Source organism: Bidens hawaiensis, unplaced genomic scaffold (assembly GCF_021521415.1).
Source record: "Bidens hawaiensis isolate Kalapana, Puna unplaced genomic scaffold, B.hawaiensis_p1.1 tig00042248_1, whole genome shotgun sequence".
NCBI classification, from domain to species: Eukaryota; Viridiplantae; Streptophyta; class Magnoliopsida; order Asterales; family Asteraceae; genus Bidens; species Bidens hawaiensis.
Genome location: NW_027497470.1, coordinates 91080 through 109344, shown reverse-complemented (window position 1 = coordinate 109344; position 18265 = coordinate 91080). Strand labels below are relative to the sequence as shown.

Genomic DNA, 18265 nt, shown 5'->3' with positions numbered 1-18265 from the left:
ACTATTTATTATATAAACCAATGTAATACATGTAAATTTCAATATATTTAAGATTTATTAATAAAAATACGGTATTTATAGTCTTTAGTCTAAGTGGATGTGTGCATTACACTAGATGCACATGTTTGTATATATGCAAATGATTGTTTACGTTTCTTTATGTAATATTGATTCTGAAATGAACATGTCCTAAAATACAAACTTCTAACATATGTTAAATGCATGTACACTGTAATGGTCTAGTTCACTTGCTATCGATAATTTGTCATACCATGAAACCTTTTTACAAGTTAGACGCTAACGAGTACTGCCTTTTGATGATGATGATATGGATAACCTACGATTGCCACCACCGCCCCCGCCCCCGCCCCCGCCCCTAGATGATATGGATAGCCTACGATTGCCAGCGCAACCACTGCTGCTAGTGGATGGTGTGCCTGATAACGACATTCGTCTAGTGGATGGTGCGGATGTCGTGGATGATGTGCCAGATAATGACATTCGTCTGTTGACGACCCCCTGCAATGTTTTCTTTTCCATGGTTCCTTTCTTTACGGACCCTAACGGGCTCGGGCTTGGGCTACGGTTCGTGCTCTTACCCTGGCTCAGGGTAGGAATAACGGACTTGGTTTTAGTTGACCTTGGTGAACTAACACGAGTTGAAGAAACACGAGCCTTGGTTTCACGGAACGATGAATTTGCAATGCTATGCCTCCGGTTCAGTGGGGACGGTGCAAAGTCATTTTTGCCTTTCGGGCTTGATAGCGTGAGCCGCCGGTTTGTTAAAGATGGTGACCGTGGTGATGACACGGAGGGTGACCCATCCAGTTTTATGCTCACGTCACCATCAGATGATGAACGGATTAGTTTTGTTGGCGATGATGGTTCGGATTCAACCGGGCCTTCGGTTTGGGATGGGGATTCCCATGGTCGGGCTGCCATCCACCGATCTAACCAACTCCAGCCCCATTGTGGGTTGTTTGGGTCCATAAATGTTGGATTTGCAGACTTTGATGGGTTCTTCCACATTTGCTGTTTATAAACACCAAAAAGATATAATCAATTAATATAATATGAAAAAGAATTGGCTTTATAAATCATTTGCATATTATTGTATGAATCTTTGTTCTTGCTAAAATGCGCAGTTTTTGTTTTTTTGATTTTAGGCCACTAGGCCTGCAAACGAACCGTTCATGAACCCTCCATCAGGAAGTTAGTGAACCGTTCATGAATTTTCCAGCAGGAAATTCGTTTACTTAATACACGAACGAACATGAACAAAACTTTTTTTTTCTTTCAGTTAAACGAACAAACATGAACACGTCTCGTTCGTTCATTTATGTTCGCAAACGTCCTTTTACATTCGTACATTTTAGTTCGTTAGTTTATGTATCGTTCGTTTATAAATTTATTTAAATTGTTTAGGGCCATTAAATTATGTCTATTTTTATGCAATTAAAATACCAGCCATTACAACTTAATCTTGTTTTATTAATTTTTTAGACCTAATAGATTGATGTTCACGTTTACTTTTAATTGATGTTTGTTCGTGAACTGTTCGTTTATGTTTGTGAACCGTTTGTTTATACTATTAACAGGCATAAATGAACACGAACATGAGCATTTAGTCATTTTATTAAAGAACAGACGCGAACAAGAAAACCTTGTTTGTTTAATTGTTCATGTTTGATCAAACAAACAAATACACCATGTTCGTATTCGTCGCAAATTCGTTTAAAGCCCTACAAACCCCCACAAAGTTTATACACGAAATCACTGTTTTACGAGAATCAACCATTTTTATGCGTATGATAACCTATTAACAAAACTCACTGGGCCCCACCAATACCCCACTAACCAGTGAAACCAGGTAAAGTAAAATGACAAACTTTACACCTATGCTTTCAACTTTAACCAAATTTACTCAATCTTAGAATAGTATTTCTTATTGTACAATTTTATGATAGTCAACTAACCTGTTGAGTCTGTGCATAAGCCAACGCCCGCTCTCTTCGTGCAGCAGCACTTTCTTTATGTTGCATTGTTGCCACAATTTGCTCTTTAGATCTTCGACTATTATCCCACTTGTTTCCCAACTAATCAAACATTTAAACCCCAAAAGATTCAATCATCAAACAACAACACAAACACAGAGACAAACAAAATTACACAAAATATGAAAAACTTACATATGGTTTCATGTGACCCAAGTCCCGCTCGCGTTTCTGCATAAGTTGTCTTTGAAGGGCTTGGTTTTCTTCAGCCATTCGGATCCTGCGGGTCCGAACCTGAGACTGCACACGGGCCAGAGTCTGCATACATCTTAAAGTGGTTATTGCTTGTCGTTTGACAGATTGACTTTGAACCAACACTCTTAACCTCACAAGCCCTTTCAAAGCCTTTAACTTTCTTCTTGCCTTTAAACAACCAGAATCTTTGTATTAAGTGCATTATGCATTACAATAATAAACGGTTTTAAGTAGACGTTAGTACGTTGCATTAAAAACATTACCAGAAAACGTCTGAAAGCTGTCTGAACCTTAATTGCAGCTAGTTCTTCCTTGGATTTACCTGGACACAAAGCAAACGAACTGAACAAATACGAATGTAGAATGTTGGTGTTCATTTGTTTTAACTTTAACTGAACAAACAGTTGACCACGAACAAACTAAAAGAAGTTAGTGTTCATTTGTTAAGAAATGAACATGTTCGTGTTCGTTTATGTTCATTCGTTTGTTAACAGTATAAAGAACGGTTCATGTTTCATGAACCTAAACTAACGAACAAAACTAAACATAACTGAGCCAAAACAAGTTAAAAGTAATCTGAAAAAAAAATTACTTGAGCCTAAAAAGTTAAAACTAGACTAAGTGGTGATGGGCCAAAAAATTTAATGTTAGCATTAACGAACGTAAATGAATAAACTTAAATAAACGTATACATATGAACTTAAGCAAATAGAAACGATCGAACATAAATGAACAAACGTGAACGAACGAGACATGTTCGTTCACTTTACTAAATGAGCAAAATCTTTTGTTCTTGTTTGTTCGTTTAATATAAACAAACATAAATGAACTCCCCACCGAACGGCTCACGAAAAACAAACCCTAGAGAAACCTAACTTGGGCCAGTGGGCTAAACACAATATTAATTAAACCCTAATACTATTATACTAATAATCTAATACACATTAAAGATTACCTAAAATGCGTCTAAAAGCTGCCGCTACCCTTGAGGGCTTCTTCAGCTCAATTTCTGGTTGTTTTGCGGGTCTGATCTGGGGATCATCTTCAGCCTTTGTAGGCCGGCTTGGCTCGCGTTCTGGTATCGTCTCGTTACTTGTCTCATTTTCCAGTTCAACGGGCTCACTTGTTTCGCCTTGTTGTTCCGCGGGGTCATCTTCAAGGTCGGGTTGGGGAGAACCGACTGCGGGGGTGTCAGGAACTTCTGACGATTCGGTTTCATTCGTTTGTTTCCCAAACCACGATTTGCTAGAAGTGGATTTTTGAAGTTTCTGCAACAAAACACCGAAAACAAACCACATTGGCATTTCGTCGAACACGTTGTGTGCATAAACTAAACCAACAAGAAAATCAACAAAACCTTTTCTTTATTAATATTATTAATATTATCTTTGGAATCGTTAGCGGTGTAAAAAGCCTTCCTCACTGCAGAAAACCAACCCCCTTTCTTCCCCATTAACTTGTCCAATCATCTCTGAAACAATAATAATAATAATAATAACCCAATTGAAATTGGAAATGGAGGACATGATTAATCAATTGAAATGAAAATGAAACAATATGTTAACGTGGATTGAAGGAATACAAATACCTGATCAGAAGAACATAAAGGCGCAATTTTTGTATCAATTCTTGTTGAGAAGATGACAGGCATTCGCTATTTTGGGTAACGGTTAAGCCTTTTGTATTTGCGCCAATACACTTCATATTGAAATAATAATATTATTTAACTACCAAGTATTCCTTTATTCGCACACAGCTCGCAGTGCGCCCATATAATGTATATATGTGTGAACTCTCGTGCGGGCAAAAGTGAAATTGCACTAATTTTGACGTTATTTTACTAATCTCGTGAAAATAACGTTAAAAGTGGCGGAAGGTTAATCAGACATCACGTGGTGGCGTTGATAGCCGAAAGACAAGGGTGCACGCACCAATTGGCCAATATCCTGGTGGTTGAGTGTTATATGTCTTATGTTCAAGGCTTGATGCAAAACTACTATCGAACCGGGAGTCTCACCGGAAGCAACCTCTCTATTCCTACGGGGTAGAGATAAGGCTGTCTACATCTTACCCTCCTCTCCTCAGACTCTACCATAGCTTTGCTATAGGTGGGATTTACGATGATGATGATGATGATGACGACGACGATGACGATGATGGAGTATTTCTTTATTCTATTTTTTAGGATTGGGATTAACAAATTTAGAGTGTTATAAACTGATAAAACTAATTGGACCAGTTAAACTGAAGCAAGTTGGTCGGTTTAGGATTTATAAAGTTTGGTTTACGGTTCGACTTTTGGTGTTACGGTGGTTTAACTTAGAGGTGTACAAAAAACTGGTTTCTGAACCGAACTGACAACCAATACTGAACCGGTACTTTATGGAACTCATTTGGCACCGACTAACACTGTAGGCATGGGTGAAGTTATATAGGGGTGTCCCGCCCCCTCGTTTATGAAGGTTTTTATACGTATTAGTGTCCCGTCGTGTTTTCGTCCAAACTTCGTCATTGAGATTAGGTTCAGGATCAAAAGTAATGTTGTCCATTGAAACCGGTTAAACCGAACGAAGCGATCTAAATCTGATTTTTGAGTTTTGTTGACCAGCCCGAACTGGTTTTTACTTTGGAACCGGTTTGCGCACCTCTAGTTTAATGGCTTGACCAATGGTTTGAAGTTTAGAATTGGTCGTCTTATAGCAATCTTTCTTATTTATTCTTTTTTATTTTTGAAGTATCATGTTGTACATATATGTATTATATTTATCATGTTGTACTATATTTTGAAATAAAATAATCGATTCAAGTCGTAAAAACCAGCCGCCAAATCGGTGGTTGCGTCGAGCCACCCAATCTGGCCGGTTTGGTTTGTCATTTCTCGAAAACATAGCGATTTATATCATAATTTTTGCCAAAGCCGACCAAACCAAAATGAAAACAACCCGTGAATATGATTCAAAACGTTAACCGGGTATCATATGGTTTTTTAAACGATGCTTTTGAAACATAAAGTGAAAATATTAGCGTTTTGGGCCAAGGCGTTTTATCCTCAGTTATATGTTAGTGGGCTAAATTAGTGAGAAAAAGGTAATAGCTAAGTCTAAAGCTAATTCACTCAGGTCTGTTTTGTTCGTTGTTTTCCGAAAACATAATTGACGGTACCAATCTGAATTTATATTTAATCTGGCTTAACAAGACAGAAAACATCCCTTGAATACGATTTAAGCGGTTAAAACTGATTATCGATCTGATTTTGTGTTTTTATATTCTAAGATTTTTCGAACGATCCTTTCTAAACACAAAATAATAATATTGGAGTTTTGGGCCTAGGAGTTTTATCTTGGGTTTAATGTTAATGGGCTAAAACAGTGAAGGAAGTAATATTAACTGGGCTGAGGCTTTTATTCACTTTCTAGCCCAAGGCCTATGCCCTATGGTGTCATTACCAGAACTCAATTTAGAGGTGCTAAATCAGGTTTTTCAAATACCCAGTTCCAGGTATAAAACCGAGTTCGGTTATGATCGAGTATTGATCATACCTGGGTCCGGATGTTAACTTGCAAAGCCATACCCGCATACCCGGTGTCACCAGTTTAGAGTAGGCATGGAACCGGGTACCCTATTGTCTAGAGGTGCACAAAAAACCCCATGCTAAACGTTGGCCGTTGGGACTGAACCGGGTAGGCATGGAACCGGGTACCCTATTAACTTGACCAAAAGACCTTGCTAACAACTTAATTTTGTATTTACTTGAGTCTTTTAAAAATAATCCCCCATACTAAACGTGAATGTCAAACTTTATACGTGAGGGTCAAGTTATATACATATGTGAAGGTCTATATTTGAGTATTAAGTTGTTCCAGTTTGAAACTTCAAACAATTAAATCTATGTTGTGACCAAGTTGTTGGAAGTAGTTAATTAGCTTAATTAATCTAGATATGGTGGTTGAGCATTTTTATTAATGAACAGTTTTATTTTTTATTTTTTACTTTATTTTAATCTTTTTGTGAAAGTTGGTGTGACTTTATATCTTGGATATTTGAATATCCAAAACATATATAAATGCTTGATGACTATATGAATTAAATTAGTAAGATAGGAGAATACACGTAGTAGTTGATAGTTGTATAAATACGAATTAGAAGTTGAATATATATTAATGTGTGTGTGGGTGTACATTTGTAGACTCGTTTATTTGGATACCTTATTTTAGAGCATTTCCAGCCTATTCCACATATTTTTCCTATAATTTAGCAAAAAAATATCATTCCATAAATTTATCTATTATTTTTCAAAATTCTTCCACATTCTATTCCTTATTCACATCCATAAATTTATTTTTTATTATTTTTTTCTCTTTTGTCTTATTATATAGTATATGATGATTGGGAGATAGTTGATATATTATATGGTATGGATCAAAAGTGAGTCCCTATATTCATAGCCGTCTCCGAGGATTTGAATACATCGGCCGAGCCGGAAAAAAAAGGCCCATAGCCTTAACGAGTAACAAAATATATAAGCTAATTTTTTTAAACGAGGCTTAATGTTATAACAATAAATATAGAAAAATATATTATTAAAACCAAATACATTAACCAATGATTAGTGAAACTCTCTTAAGTCCTAGCATTGGAAAAAAATAGCTTGGTCCTTGGTGGCTAGCTTGGTCAACCGTGGAGGAGCCTGGTGGTTAACAACGAACCAACAGTGGTGGTCCGCTGGGTTGGCCGTTGTTCAGCATTCGTAAAGAAGGAAGGAACCAAAGAGAAATTTCAATCGATCGCTATTTCTTTTATTTTGCATTGGGTTTTTATTTATTTTCTTTAGTTTTTAGATTTTAGTTAAAACTCATGTCTTAAATAATGTACAAAACAATCTAAAGCTATTTGACAATGGTACGTTAACGAAACACATAATTGAGCACAAGATTTGTGGATCTAGTACCGCCAATCAACAATGTGGATGGATAGGTGATAAATATACATAGCTTATAACATGGACAATATCTATAAAGTTTCAACAATATGAGCCGGTCTCGCTACTCGACCTAAAATTAATGACATTAATGACATTGATGGGCCTAAAATTAATCACACATCGTTTTTTGAAACTAAAATTAATGACATTGATGGGCCCAAGACGGATACAATATCCGATACAAGACGATGATTATTCACACACCCAACCCTAGCAAGCATGGAAATAAGCTTGTAAAACACCCTAGTCTAGCTTGGATCACTAGGTCAAGACATGAGACACCTAACCATACATACGAGTACACCACGACAGAGCCGTCTCGTGGTTAAACTAAATAAGGTCATGGATTTAGGCCTCCAGTTTTATATGGCCTCATTTTAAATAAAAGTTATGTATTATAAGATTTTGGAAGTAGAGTTCTTTTAGAATTAGTAACTCATTGATGGGCCACAAGCTAAGGAGAATTGTTTCATATCCACTATCACTGGATATCATTCATATTCTATAATTCTTGTATAATCTCTAGCGTTATACGCATAAAGAAATAAAAAATAAAAATGCCTCAATATTTTATTTAGTTTTAGGCTTTCAAGAACGTTAAGCCGGCCCACGGCTTTGAGTAGGTTTGTAATGATTAAGAAATATTACTAACAAAACTACTAGTCTTTGACCCTTGGCTCGAGTCTAAATTAAATAGACTCACAATAGTACCTGCTATGTTTCATTGGGCCGTACCAAATGAGCCCAACATGCAATAACCCGACACCACTTATTCATGGCTGAACCGAGCGTCCAAACAAACAATGGCAGGAGTCAAGCCACGTTGCAACTATTCCTATTTATTTTCATGCATGCATGCATGCATACGTTTTCTTAATTAGATATCCATGATCTCCGTTATCATACACGTTTCCGTTTATATATGTTGTCATTTCCATTTTCTTGTTTTTAACTCCATAAAATTGGCTCAAAAGAGTGTTTCTGTTGTTAAGAAGCACGCATGCCAAATCTCTTTTATCGGTATCGTTAAGGAACACTTAGGTATCGAGGTGGGATGGTGCCATGACAGCTTACGATAGTCAATGATCCTAGCTTAGGGCAGGTAAGGTACAATCACACGAAAAGTGCGAAAAATCGATCTAAGCCTTTAATTAGGTGTAATCAATTAATGGATTAAAATAATAATGACAAACTTGTAATTACAAAAGATTAACGTACCAAGATTTTAATGAAAAATGGTAGTTTGGTCTTTTGTGTCTAGACTTTTTGAAGTCACACATGAGTTATTAATAGTGGTTAACAAGGACTCCATAGTGAATGCTCTAAGACTATATATGAGTAGTAGTTCAATTAAAAGTGAAAATGTGACTTCTACGTAGTCACAATGGAAGGCCCTTACTAACTTTTTCATAGAAAACGCATAATGGTTAACTAATAACATAACTATTATTTATTTATTTTAATATAAATATGAGTGGATGAATGTGATTGGTTGGAAATACCTAAGAGACCATATCCCTTTGCCCTTGCGCATTTTATCCGGTACCGCCCAAAGGGGCTTTTTAATATGGCACCCATTTGTGATGGTTTGGCTGAAGTTGGAGGCATTAAACTGAGCGAGGAGGTTTGGGGCGTCACCTCACCACACCCCGTTCAAGTAGTTGAGGGTTTGAGTCTCATGATAGACGAAAACATATGTTTAGAAGTATAATTAGTGACTGTGCGAGTCATTAAGTTTGTGTTTACTTTCGGATTTTTCAAAAATTCATGGTATACATATATCCAAGCTTTAAGTGAAGGCCAAGTCATGCATATGTCAATCGAAGGTATATATTTGTGTTTACTTTCGGGGTTTCAAAAATGGTCTACGTATATCCGAGCTTTACGTGAAGGTCATGTTATATGCATAGGTCAATTGAAGGTATATATATTTGAGTATTAATTTGTACAAGTTTGAAATTTTAAACAATTAAGTCTGTGGTTGTGGCCAAGTTGTTGGAACTTGGAAGTAACTGATACGCTTAATCTGGACATGGCGGTTAGTATTTATATTTATATTGATGAATATTTGTTTATCTATTTTCTAAAGTTGGTGTAACCTTTTTATCTTGAATCTTTAAATAGCCAAAACAAATATAAATAGAAATGCTTGATGACTGTACATGAATTAAAATAAGATGCAAGAGAATCCTCAAAGGTAGTTAATAGTCGTATAAATACGAACCAAAAAGTTGAATAGTTGAATAAAAATATTATATACTAGTTTGAGACCTATGTATTACACGGAAAATTAATAAAAATTATAATATTTAAACATTAAGCAAAATACAATCAATAACACATAACAGAATTATCATATATTATTAATACAATTACAACTTACATTAACATTACAGGAATTACAAAACAAATATTACGCAACTATTTTAAAAATAAGAAAAAATTTCCTTGTACACCACATTTGTGGTTATATTGGTCAAATTACCTTGTTTATCAATAATCAGAATCTTTAGTCCACACATGCTTGTAACTCTTGGCAAAGCGGCATATAGCTGTCAATGTGAGAACACGGGTTCTTTCAAGTACAAACCAACCCTAGATAATGATTGACCTTGGCTTTTGTTTATGGTTATCGCAAACATGCTCTAAGGGGAAACTGTCGTCTTTGAAACTTATATACTATTTTGTTGTCTGTTGGAGTCAGTGGTGATCTATGGATCAAAACTCTGTGTCCAATGTTGGTTCCAGACAGTGGCGAACCTTGAGCATCTAGTATGAATGGGCCGAAATTCATGAGAGCCAAAAAAAATTTTTTTCCCCTACTTCTATGTTTCGGGTCGGCAATCCGGTTCAGGTTAGGTCAAACAATAAAAACTATATTCAATCATTTAACTCAAATATCAATTCAATAATTTAAATTTAAATTCAATAAATCAAGTTACCTTTCTTGCACAAAAGAAATCAATGTTACAAAAACAAAATGCAAGGAGAAGAATGAATACTTGAAAAGAATCACAACTAAGCCCGACGACCTTTAAGCTCTTTGAACTCATCAATTACGGATATTGAACCAAAACTTTCAGCAAGTTTTTTTTCGATGTAAATCACCAAGTTATTCTCCTCCTCTAGATTTTCATCAACATTTCTTAAAAAAAAGAGTCAATCCTTTTCGATTTTACCATGATTTAACTTAGTATATAACAAGTATTAACAAATTAATAGTAATAACAAATACTTAACCTATAAATCCGAACCTTAACCTACAAAATTGAAAAAAAAAAAGAAAAAGGAAAAAACAAATGATGAAATGCTTTTGAGAACCTGATTTTTTAATTCCTTCTATTGCAAATCGTCTGGGCTCCCCAACTCCTGGCTTGCCTCCTCAAAAGTCTAAAGTTGCAAATTGATTTCAAGACTCCAATGGCGCCAAATCTCTGTTCGATTATCAATAAAAGATTAGGGTAATAAGTTTAATTGGGCTTGGCTGATAAATTGTTCCAAAAAATAATTCCTTTATAACTGCGTTTTATTTTTTTTTTAATCTTTTTTAGCTGGCCCGGACTCAAATAATATGGATGGGCCGGACTCAAATAACATGGTTGGGCCGTACTTAATAAATATAATTTTTTTGGGATTTTTCGGGTAAAAGTACCCTACTAAACGTAAAAGATGATGGGGCCGCGGCCCGGTTCGGCCCAAAGAAAGAACCGCCCCTGGTTCCAGAAATAATTTTTGCTTCAACTACACGAGTACCTAAAAATATAATTTGTAATCGAGTATTGTCATAAGCCTTTTTTCCGGTTAAGATTTCTAAGGAGCATAACAGGAACACCGGTTTGAACCCGATATTACAAAAACCAGTTTGTAGTTATAAACTATCAGGTTAGGACCTGTTTGGAGTTTTTTTTTTGCTAAAACCGGTTTGAACCCGAAATTTTGGAACCGGTTAGACAAAAACAGGTTTCATCCAGTTTAAAACCCGTTTGTAGCTCAAAACTAATTTTTAGCTCACATATCATATCCATAGCTCATTGACCATTCCATGTAATGCCCCATTGAAAAATCAATTTATTGTAAAGGAAAATATGATTATAATTATAATAATGATATTATCAATTGCATATGTTACAATAAGAGAGATATTTTGGAACCGGTTAATCAAAAACAGGTTTAAAACCCGTCTGTCTATATACGTCAGCTTCAAAACTAAGTTATAGCTCACATATCATATTCATTTATAGCTCATTAACCATTCCATGTAATGGCCGGTTGAAATTCAGAAATCAATTTATTGTAAAGGGGAATAGGAAATATCAATTGGAAATCAATATATGGTAATTAGTTCCAGCCGTAATGACAATAAATACATAGATACCAACACTGACCAGATAATATCAATTGACATAAGTGTTGGTTGACGTACGTGAAGATCCAAATCTATTGGTTATGGTAAGTAATAGATTCTTGGTAATGTCTTGGTTGGCAGTTTCTCAAGGTTATAAAAAAAGATGATGATATATACAATTTGTCAAAACTTCTTTATAAAATATATGCCTTTAAAGTGTAAAGAACTGGACGTTCAATGAACTGCTCGGGTTTAAACCGAAAATCGGGTTGTGCACCTCTAGTAACAAATGTGTCAACCACTATTTTAAAAAAGAAGCGGTAAATAGCAAATGTTGTTTAATAATTTATTGTAGTTGTATAATAAAGGAAAATAACTTAGAATGAAAAGTGACATACCTTTACACTAAATGTGTCAACGGACGCACCAACAGTAATGGAGTCGGATTCTTGATGCTATTGAATGAACTAAACAAACAAATTTAAGTAAGACTAAGCAAATCAAAATATTAATTGATTTGAAATTGGAAATAATTCTTCATTAAAAAGTATTGACTGGCCATGGAAAATTTAAAATATCAATTGAAAAAGTGTTGGTTCACCATTCTTTTAGACAATTAGAAAACCAAAGATATGATAATAATAAGCTATTGACGAAAATAAAAGATCATTCCTTTTGAAAAATAAAGTTGAAATCTAAGCATTAGTGAAAAATAATTAAATAGAAAAAATTCCAAAATGTTAAATCCCCATAAAAAAAATTTCAAGCAAACAAATCTAGATTTTAATTAAAATAGATAAACTTTATTTTAAAAGATCAACATTTTTAGTCTCATTATTGCTTTGACTTTTAAGCAGTTATTAAGTCAAATTCGATACTTACAGGTTACAGTCTTAAAAGCTAATACAATATAATTGCTAATATATTAAATACATAATTAAACTAAATTGATTTATCTAGTGGATATGAGTTAGAAAAAAGGAGAGTCATGAAAACATGACAAGTGGCAAAATATGGTACTCTTTTATTAGAGTAGTAAAATGTGTATATGTGTGTGTATTTTTATACATATTCATTTGTTCGGCTACCTTATTTTATAACAGTTAGATTTTATATTTTATAATGGATATACACAACGACTACTTGGCATGAACTCCTTTCACAAAGCATTGTCACACCAAAGGCTATTAATAACTTGTAAATCAAAGAAAACAAAAGTTTGATCATCAACATATCCAACCCAATAAGCATCAACAAAAACTAATTGAGCTTCGCATACTCAAACCATATAACCGGTTCCTAAAGATACTAAAAATAAACTTGACTAGTGACTACGATCATAAATATTAGGAGAAAAGTGCAATAATTATTGTCTTATTTTTAAATCCTTCAACTAATTAATTTCAAGTAAATGATCAATAATTATGTCACAAAAGGTTAAGTAAATGAAAACAAATTTGATTTCATACAGGACATGAAGAATTCATATCACCTTTTGGTGGCCTAGGCCCACCATATAGATTGGCCAAACCCAAGTCATCGACAGAAAGGCCACCTTGTTGACTAACCAATTAAGACACAATCTATAAAGGGATAACATGCGCACGCACTTATTTTTCCGATTCCACTATATTTAGATTAGGGATGAGATGGGGATGGTACCGGTACCGATCCCAAAAATCCCGATTTCGAAATTCGGAAATTGTTGGTATCGGTTCGGTACCGGTACGGTACCGGTATTACCTGAAAAATTCGGAAAATACCGGTACCGTACCGAACCGTACCGGTACCATACCGATACCAAAACTCAAAACTTGGTACCGATTCGATACCGACGGTACCAAATCGGTACCGAATTCGGTACAGGTACCGGTACGGTATCGATACCAATCGGTACCCGTACCAAAAACGCTCATCCCTAATTTAGATAACTAGGATAATAGCTTACGCACGGGTGGAAAACATTTTAACAAACAATATAAAATATAAACTAAGCATTCAGTCAACACAAATATTTGACATAAGTTTTTTACCCTCAAATGTTACAAAAGATGTTAAACTATGTTTATAACATAAAAAGAAAATACTTTATAAATAAACAATGCAATGAATAAGAAATAATATAACATAAATGAATCATTAGACCTGGAAAAAAAATAAAAAACACAGTAAAAGATTTTGTAATATTAATTGAAAATTAAGTTTACAAATACATACCAGCTTTAAACTATATCACATTAAGTTTCCAAAAATCTCTTTATAAACAGCTTTATTTATTTTTTTAAAATGTTCCTAATTGTTCTAAAGAACGTTTTTTTCTTTTAGAGTGTTTTTTATAAAATAATTTTCTGAGATATCTATATTTTTATAGCATTTTTCATGTCATTTCTTAATAAGTAAATAAATAAAACTTAAAAAACATTCGGTTTGATCATCATTCACCGGCTCTTTTTCTTCTTTCCTCAAGAGTAAATTAAATCATTGACAAGGTGGTTATTAATAGGAATAAATAGACTTAATCATGGAGTTAATTGCATTAATTTGAATAAATAGATTTAAATGAAACAGAAACTTAAAAAGAAAGACATACATTTGACAAGGTGGTTATTAATTGGAATAAATTGTCACACCCGGCCCTGAGCGGCGGAAACAGCTGGGCGCGCGCGAGTGGGGATTGATAATTAAGCACGGGCCATTGCAAACATTCAAAGTAAGATTTTCATTGCGCATGAAATGTTTAATACAAATACATTACATTGTTTAAAAATTACATAAAAACATCCAATTATAAAAACTGTTGAAGATTTTCACGCCGTATCCCCTTGCGCGGCGGGAACAACCACGCGCATCGAAGGGATAGAACTAAAATCTTCCAAAAAGCTAGTTTTAGATGTTCAGCGTGAGGTGCTCTAAGTGTGACTCCATGCGCTACCTAGTTATCTCCTGAAAGACACGTAAAAACATTTGAATCAGTATAAACTGAGTGAGTTCACAAGTTTTAGTAACTTGATAAATCGTATTGCATCATAATCTTGATAAAAATCACTCTGAAACGTAATTCTGATAGCATCATTAAAACACATGCTTGGTAAAACATAGTTCTATCAACACATTCTGATAAAATCGTCCCGCGGGTTACGCGTGAACATTTCTGGGAACTGTGCTCGTCTGTGTAAGTGGCGCTGCCACTACGAGCGAAACAAGTAATACCGTCCCGCGGGTTACGCGCGGACACATCTGAAAAACCGTGCTCGTCTGTGTAAGTGGCGCTGCCACTACGAGCGAATAATACCGTCCCGCGGGTTACGCGCAGACGTTGTGCCGGAAAACAAGGCGCTCGTCCATGCAAAGAGGCGCGACCCCTACGAGCGGGCTCAAACCCATAGTACTGCCCCATGACCATACTAGGCACTCGTCCATGCAAAGAGGTGTGACCCCTACGAGTGGGTGGATCAAACCAGCAGTCCCTACCCTTAGAGTTCCAATGGTAAAGTGATCACTTACTCGAGTTCTAGCGCACATACATCGAAAACCTTAGATAACCGTTCGCATTGCTCATTATGAAATATAATTTAAACACACAATCGCTTGCATAGCTTGTAAGTATACCATGATAAAACATTATTTAAGTACGTGTCCCTCGCCCCGAAAACAGTTTAAAAACAGTGAAAACAGCGAGAATAGGGGCTGTGAGACTCACCTGTGGTTCTTGTTAAGGGATTAATCGAGATTCGGGTTTTCTTGGTGTTGGCCTCGGAATTGAAGGTCTAGAATGCGATTAAATAACAAGAAGTATATATATTAAGATCAAGAATTAGGAGAATATAAGGGTTGGAAAGCAGATCTCAAGGTTATATTCTTGGCTTACCTGGTAACAGGATCGGAAACGAAAACAACGGATGCTTGGGAGATGATTAGTGCAAGTTGCAGTTCTTAAGGGAGAAGTTTGAAGTGTGTTTTGGGTGATAGTTTAGGTTACATATTTATAGGCAAACTCAAGGGAACACAATCCCTTGCTTTAGGGGATTGTAATCTTTTCATATCTAGGTGTAATAATGATAAGGTATGGAAATTATTATTATTTATTTAAAAGTGGAGTAGTGGATAAAAGATTTTGATTTGATTTGGTCAGGACATGCAGGTCTGGGGTTGGTGAGAATGGGGTGGCTGACAGTTGACTTTTCATGTTACAGTGTGCTTTTTCAGGTACTTTTGTCAGTGTACAGTAAAAAGTGGAAAATCTCTGAAACACGCTACTGTTTCCTTTTGGGCGGGAGTAATCTCCTTACGTCTGGAGAATAGACTAAGTGTTCTGTGCGTATCACTTTGTGCGCATAGCTTTCTGCGTGAAGGACATTTCTTTGCTGCGGGTAGGTGCGTAACCTTCTCGCAGTTAGGACATTGAGTTTCATTTGTAGATTCTCCAGGTGGTCTTGGTATTTCAACATAGTGATCAGTTATGTTGAAGTCAATTCCATCTTGGAGCTTCAGACAAACTAGCTCTCAATGTTCCCGCCATGCGGGGAGGTTAGTTCCCTTCCGCACGCGCATAAACGATTTAGGATGCACCCGCCTTAGCATCATGCGGGATGGTCAACTCATTAGACAACATAACGTTAAGGTACATGAAAACATAAAGCCAAAACATTCGCGCATGGCGCATATAACATATGCCCACGCTGGTTCTTAACATGGCGCGCTCGCGCAGGGCGCACATAATATGCCCGCGCTGATTAACATGGCGCGCTCGCGCAGGGCGCACATAATATGCCCGCGCTGATTAACATGGCGCGCTCACGCAGGGCGCACATAACAATTACCTAATATTTAGGTTGATTACTTGGTTTAAGGGATTGGGAATTTACCGGGTGTCACATTCTCTCCCTGTTAAGCAAATTTCGTCCCGAAATTTAGGAGATGTTGCTGGCAGAAGCCATGCTCTGAAAGAGGTGTGGGTATTTCTTGCGTATTTGATCTTCTCTTTCCCAAGTGAATTCAGGCCCACGCCTTGATTTCCATTGAACCTTTACTAACTTGATTTTGCTTCTGCGCAACTTTTGTTCTTTCCAACCGGTTACTGCTATAGGTTCTTCTACGAAGTGCAGCTGTTTGTCGATGTGAATCTCTTCCAACGGCAAAATCAACGTTTCGTCAGATAAGCACTTTTTGAGGTTGGACACATGAAACGTATCATGAACTCCACTGAGTTCGGCGGGTAAACGGAGTTTATAAGCAACCGGACCGATCCTTTCCAGGATCTCAAATGGTCCAATGTAGCGCGGATTCAACTTTCCTCGCTTGCCGAAACGGGGGACTCCTTTCCATGGAGAGACTTTCAAAAGTACTCTATCCCCTACTTGAAACTCCAACGGTTTCCTTCGCACATCTGCGTAGCTCTTCTGTCTGTCGCGCGCTGTCTTAAGGCGATCCCGTATCTGAAAAATCTTGTCTGTTGTTTCTTGGATCAATTCTGGACCAGTCATTTGCTTGTCACCCACTTCAGCCCAGCACAGTGGGGATCTACACTTGCGCCCATACAAAGCTTCAAACGGCGCAGCCTTGAGGCTTGTGTGATAGCTGTTGTTGTAAGAAAATTCAACCAATGGGAGATGAGTATCCCAGCTACCTCCGAAATCGATCGCGCACGCGCGTAGCATATCTTCCAATGTCTGGATTGTTCGCTCGCTTTGCCCATCCGTTTGAGGATGATAAGCTGTACTCATATCAAGGCGAGTACCTAGAGCTCCTTGTAACGATCTCCAAAACCTTGATGTGAACCGACTATCTCTATCAGAAATGATGGACACTGGGACTCCATGTTTTGAAACTACTTCTCGAATATACAATCGGGCTAACTTTTCCATCTTATCGGTTTCCTTGATCGGCAGGAAGTGCGCTGACTTAGTTAGCCGATCCACAATAACCTAGATCATGTCGTAACCCCCAGGTGTCCTTGGCAATTTGGTGATGAAGTCCATAGAGATTTGTTCCCACTTCCACATGGGAATTTCTGGCTGTTGAAGCAACCCTGATGGTTTCTGGTATTCAGCCTTTACCTTCGAACACGTCAGGCACTTACTGACATACGTCGCGATGGCGCCTTTAAGATTGGGCCACCAATACAGCGCTTTAACATCTTGGTACATCTTGTCTGCGCCAGGATGTACGGAATACCGCGTCTTGTGAGCTTCGTTTAATACTTGCTCGCGCAATCCTCCCTTGAGAGGGACCCATATGCGGTTAGCAAAATACCGAGTGTCGTTCTCTTTGAGCTCCAAATCCTTAATCATACCCCCAAGGGATTCGTTTTCAACAAACTCTGGTTTCAAGGCTTCTTGCTGAGCGTCTCGGATGCGGGTAGAGAGATCTGCGCGAATGGTCAACCTTAGAGCCTTGACTCGTAGCGTTTTTATTCGCTCCTTCCTACTTAGCGCGTCTGCTACCACATTCGCCTTTCCAGGGTGGTACTTAATTTCACAATCATAATCATTCAACAACTCCACCCATCTTCGTTGCCTCATGTTTAAATCCTTTTGATCAAATATATGTTGAAGGCTCTTGTGATCCGTAAAGATTATACACTTTGTACCGTAGAGGTAATGGCGCCAAATCTTTAGCGCGAAGACAACCGCTCCAAGTTCCAGATCATGCGTTGTGTAGTTCTTTTCATTGGTCTTGAGTTGGCTCGAG

The 18265-nt window shown here is 36.8% G+C and overlaps 1 protein-coding gene across 1 annotated transcript; it reads right to left on the bottom strand.

The window, feature by feature from the left end:
* Positions 1–297: 297 nt before the first annotated feature.
* On the bottom strand, positions 298–3913 carry LOC143593467 (protein IQ-DOMAIN 3-like). The gene is made up of 8 exons (XM_077073092.1): positions 3838–3913; positions 3607–3720; positions 3205–3517; positions 2513–2571; positions 2190–2417; positions 1977–2096; positions 527–1032; positions 298–475 (listed from the first exon to the last, which is right to left on the bottom strand). Exons 2-8 carry the CDS (start codon positions 3700–3702, stop codon positions 298–300), a joined length of 1500 nt encoding a protein of 499 aa, XP_076929207.1. The 5' UTR covers positions 3703–3720; positions 3838–3913.
* Between the last annotated feature and the right edge of the window lie 14352 nt (positions 3914–18265).

Excerpts from the sequence above, each read along its gene's own strand:
- LOC143593467 (XM_077073092.1), bottom strand. The coding sequence starts at position 3,702 with ATGGGGAAGAAAGGGGGTTGGTTTTCTGCAGTGAGGAAGGCTTTTTAC. Across the intron at positions 2,418-2,512 it reads CAGCTTTCAGACGTTTTCTG|GCAAGAAGAAAGTTAAAGGC; the intron begins GTAATGTTTTTA and ends GGTTGTTTAAAG. Across the intron at positions 1,033-1,976 it reads CTTATGCACAGACTCAACAG|CAAATGTGGAAGAACCCATC; the intron begins GTTAGTTGACTA and ends GTTTATAAACAG.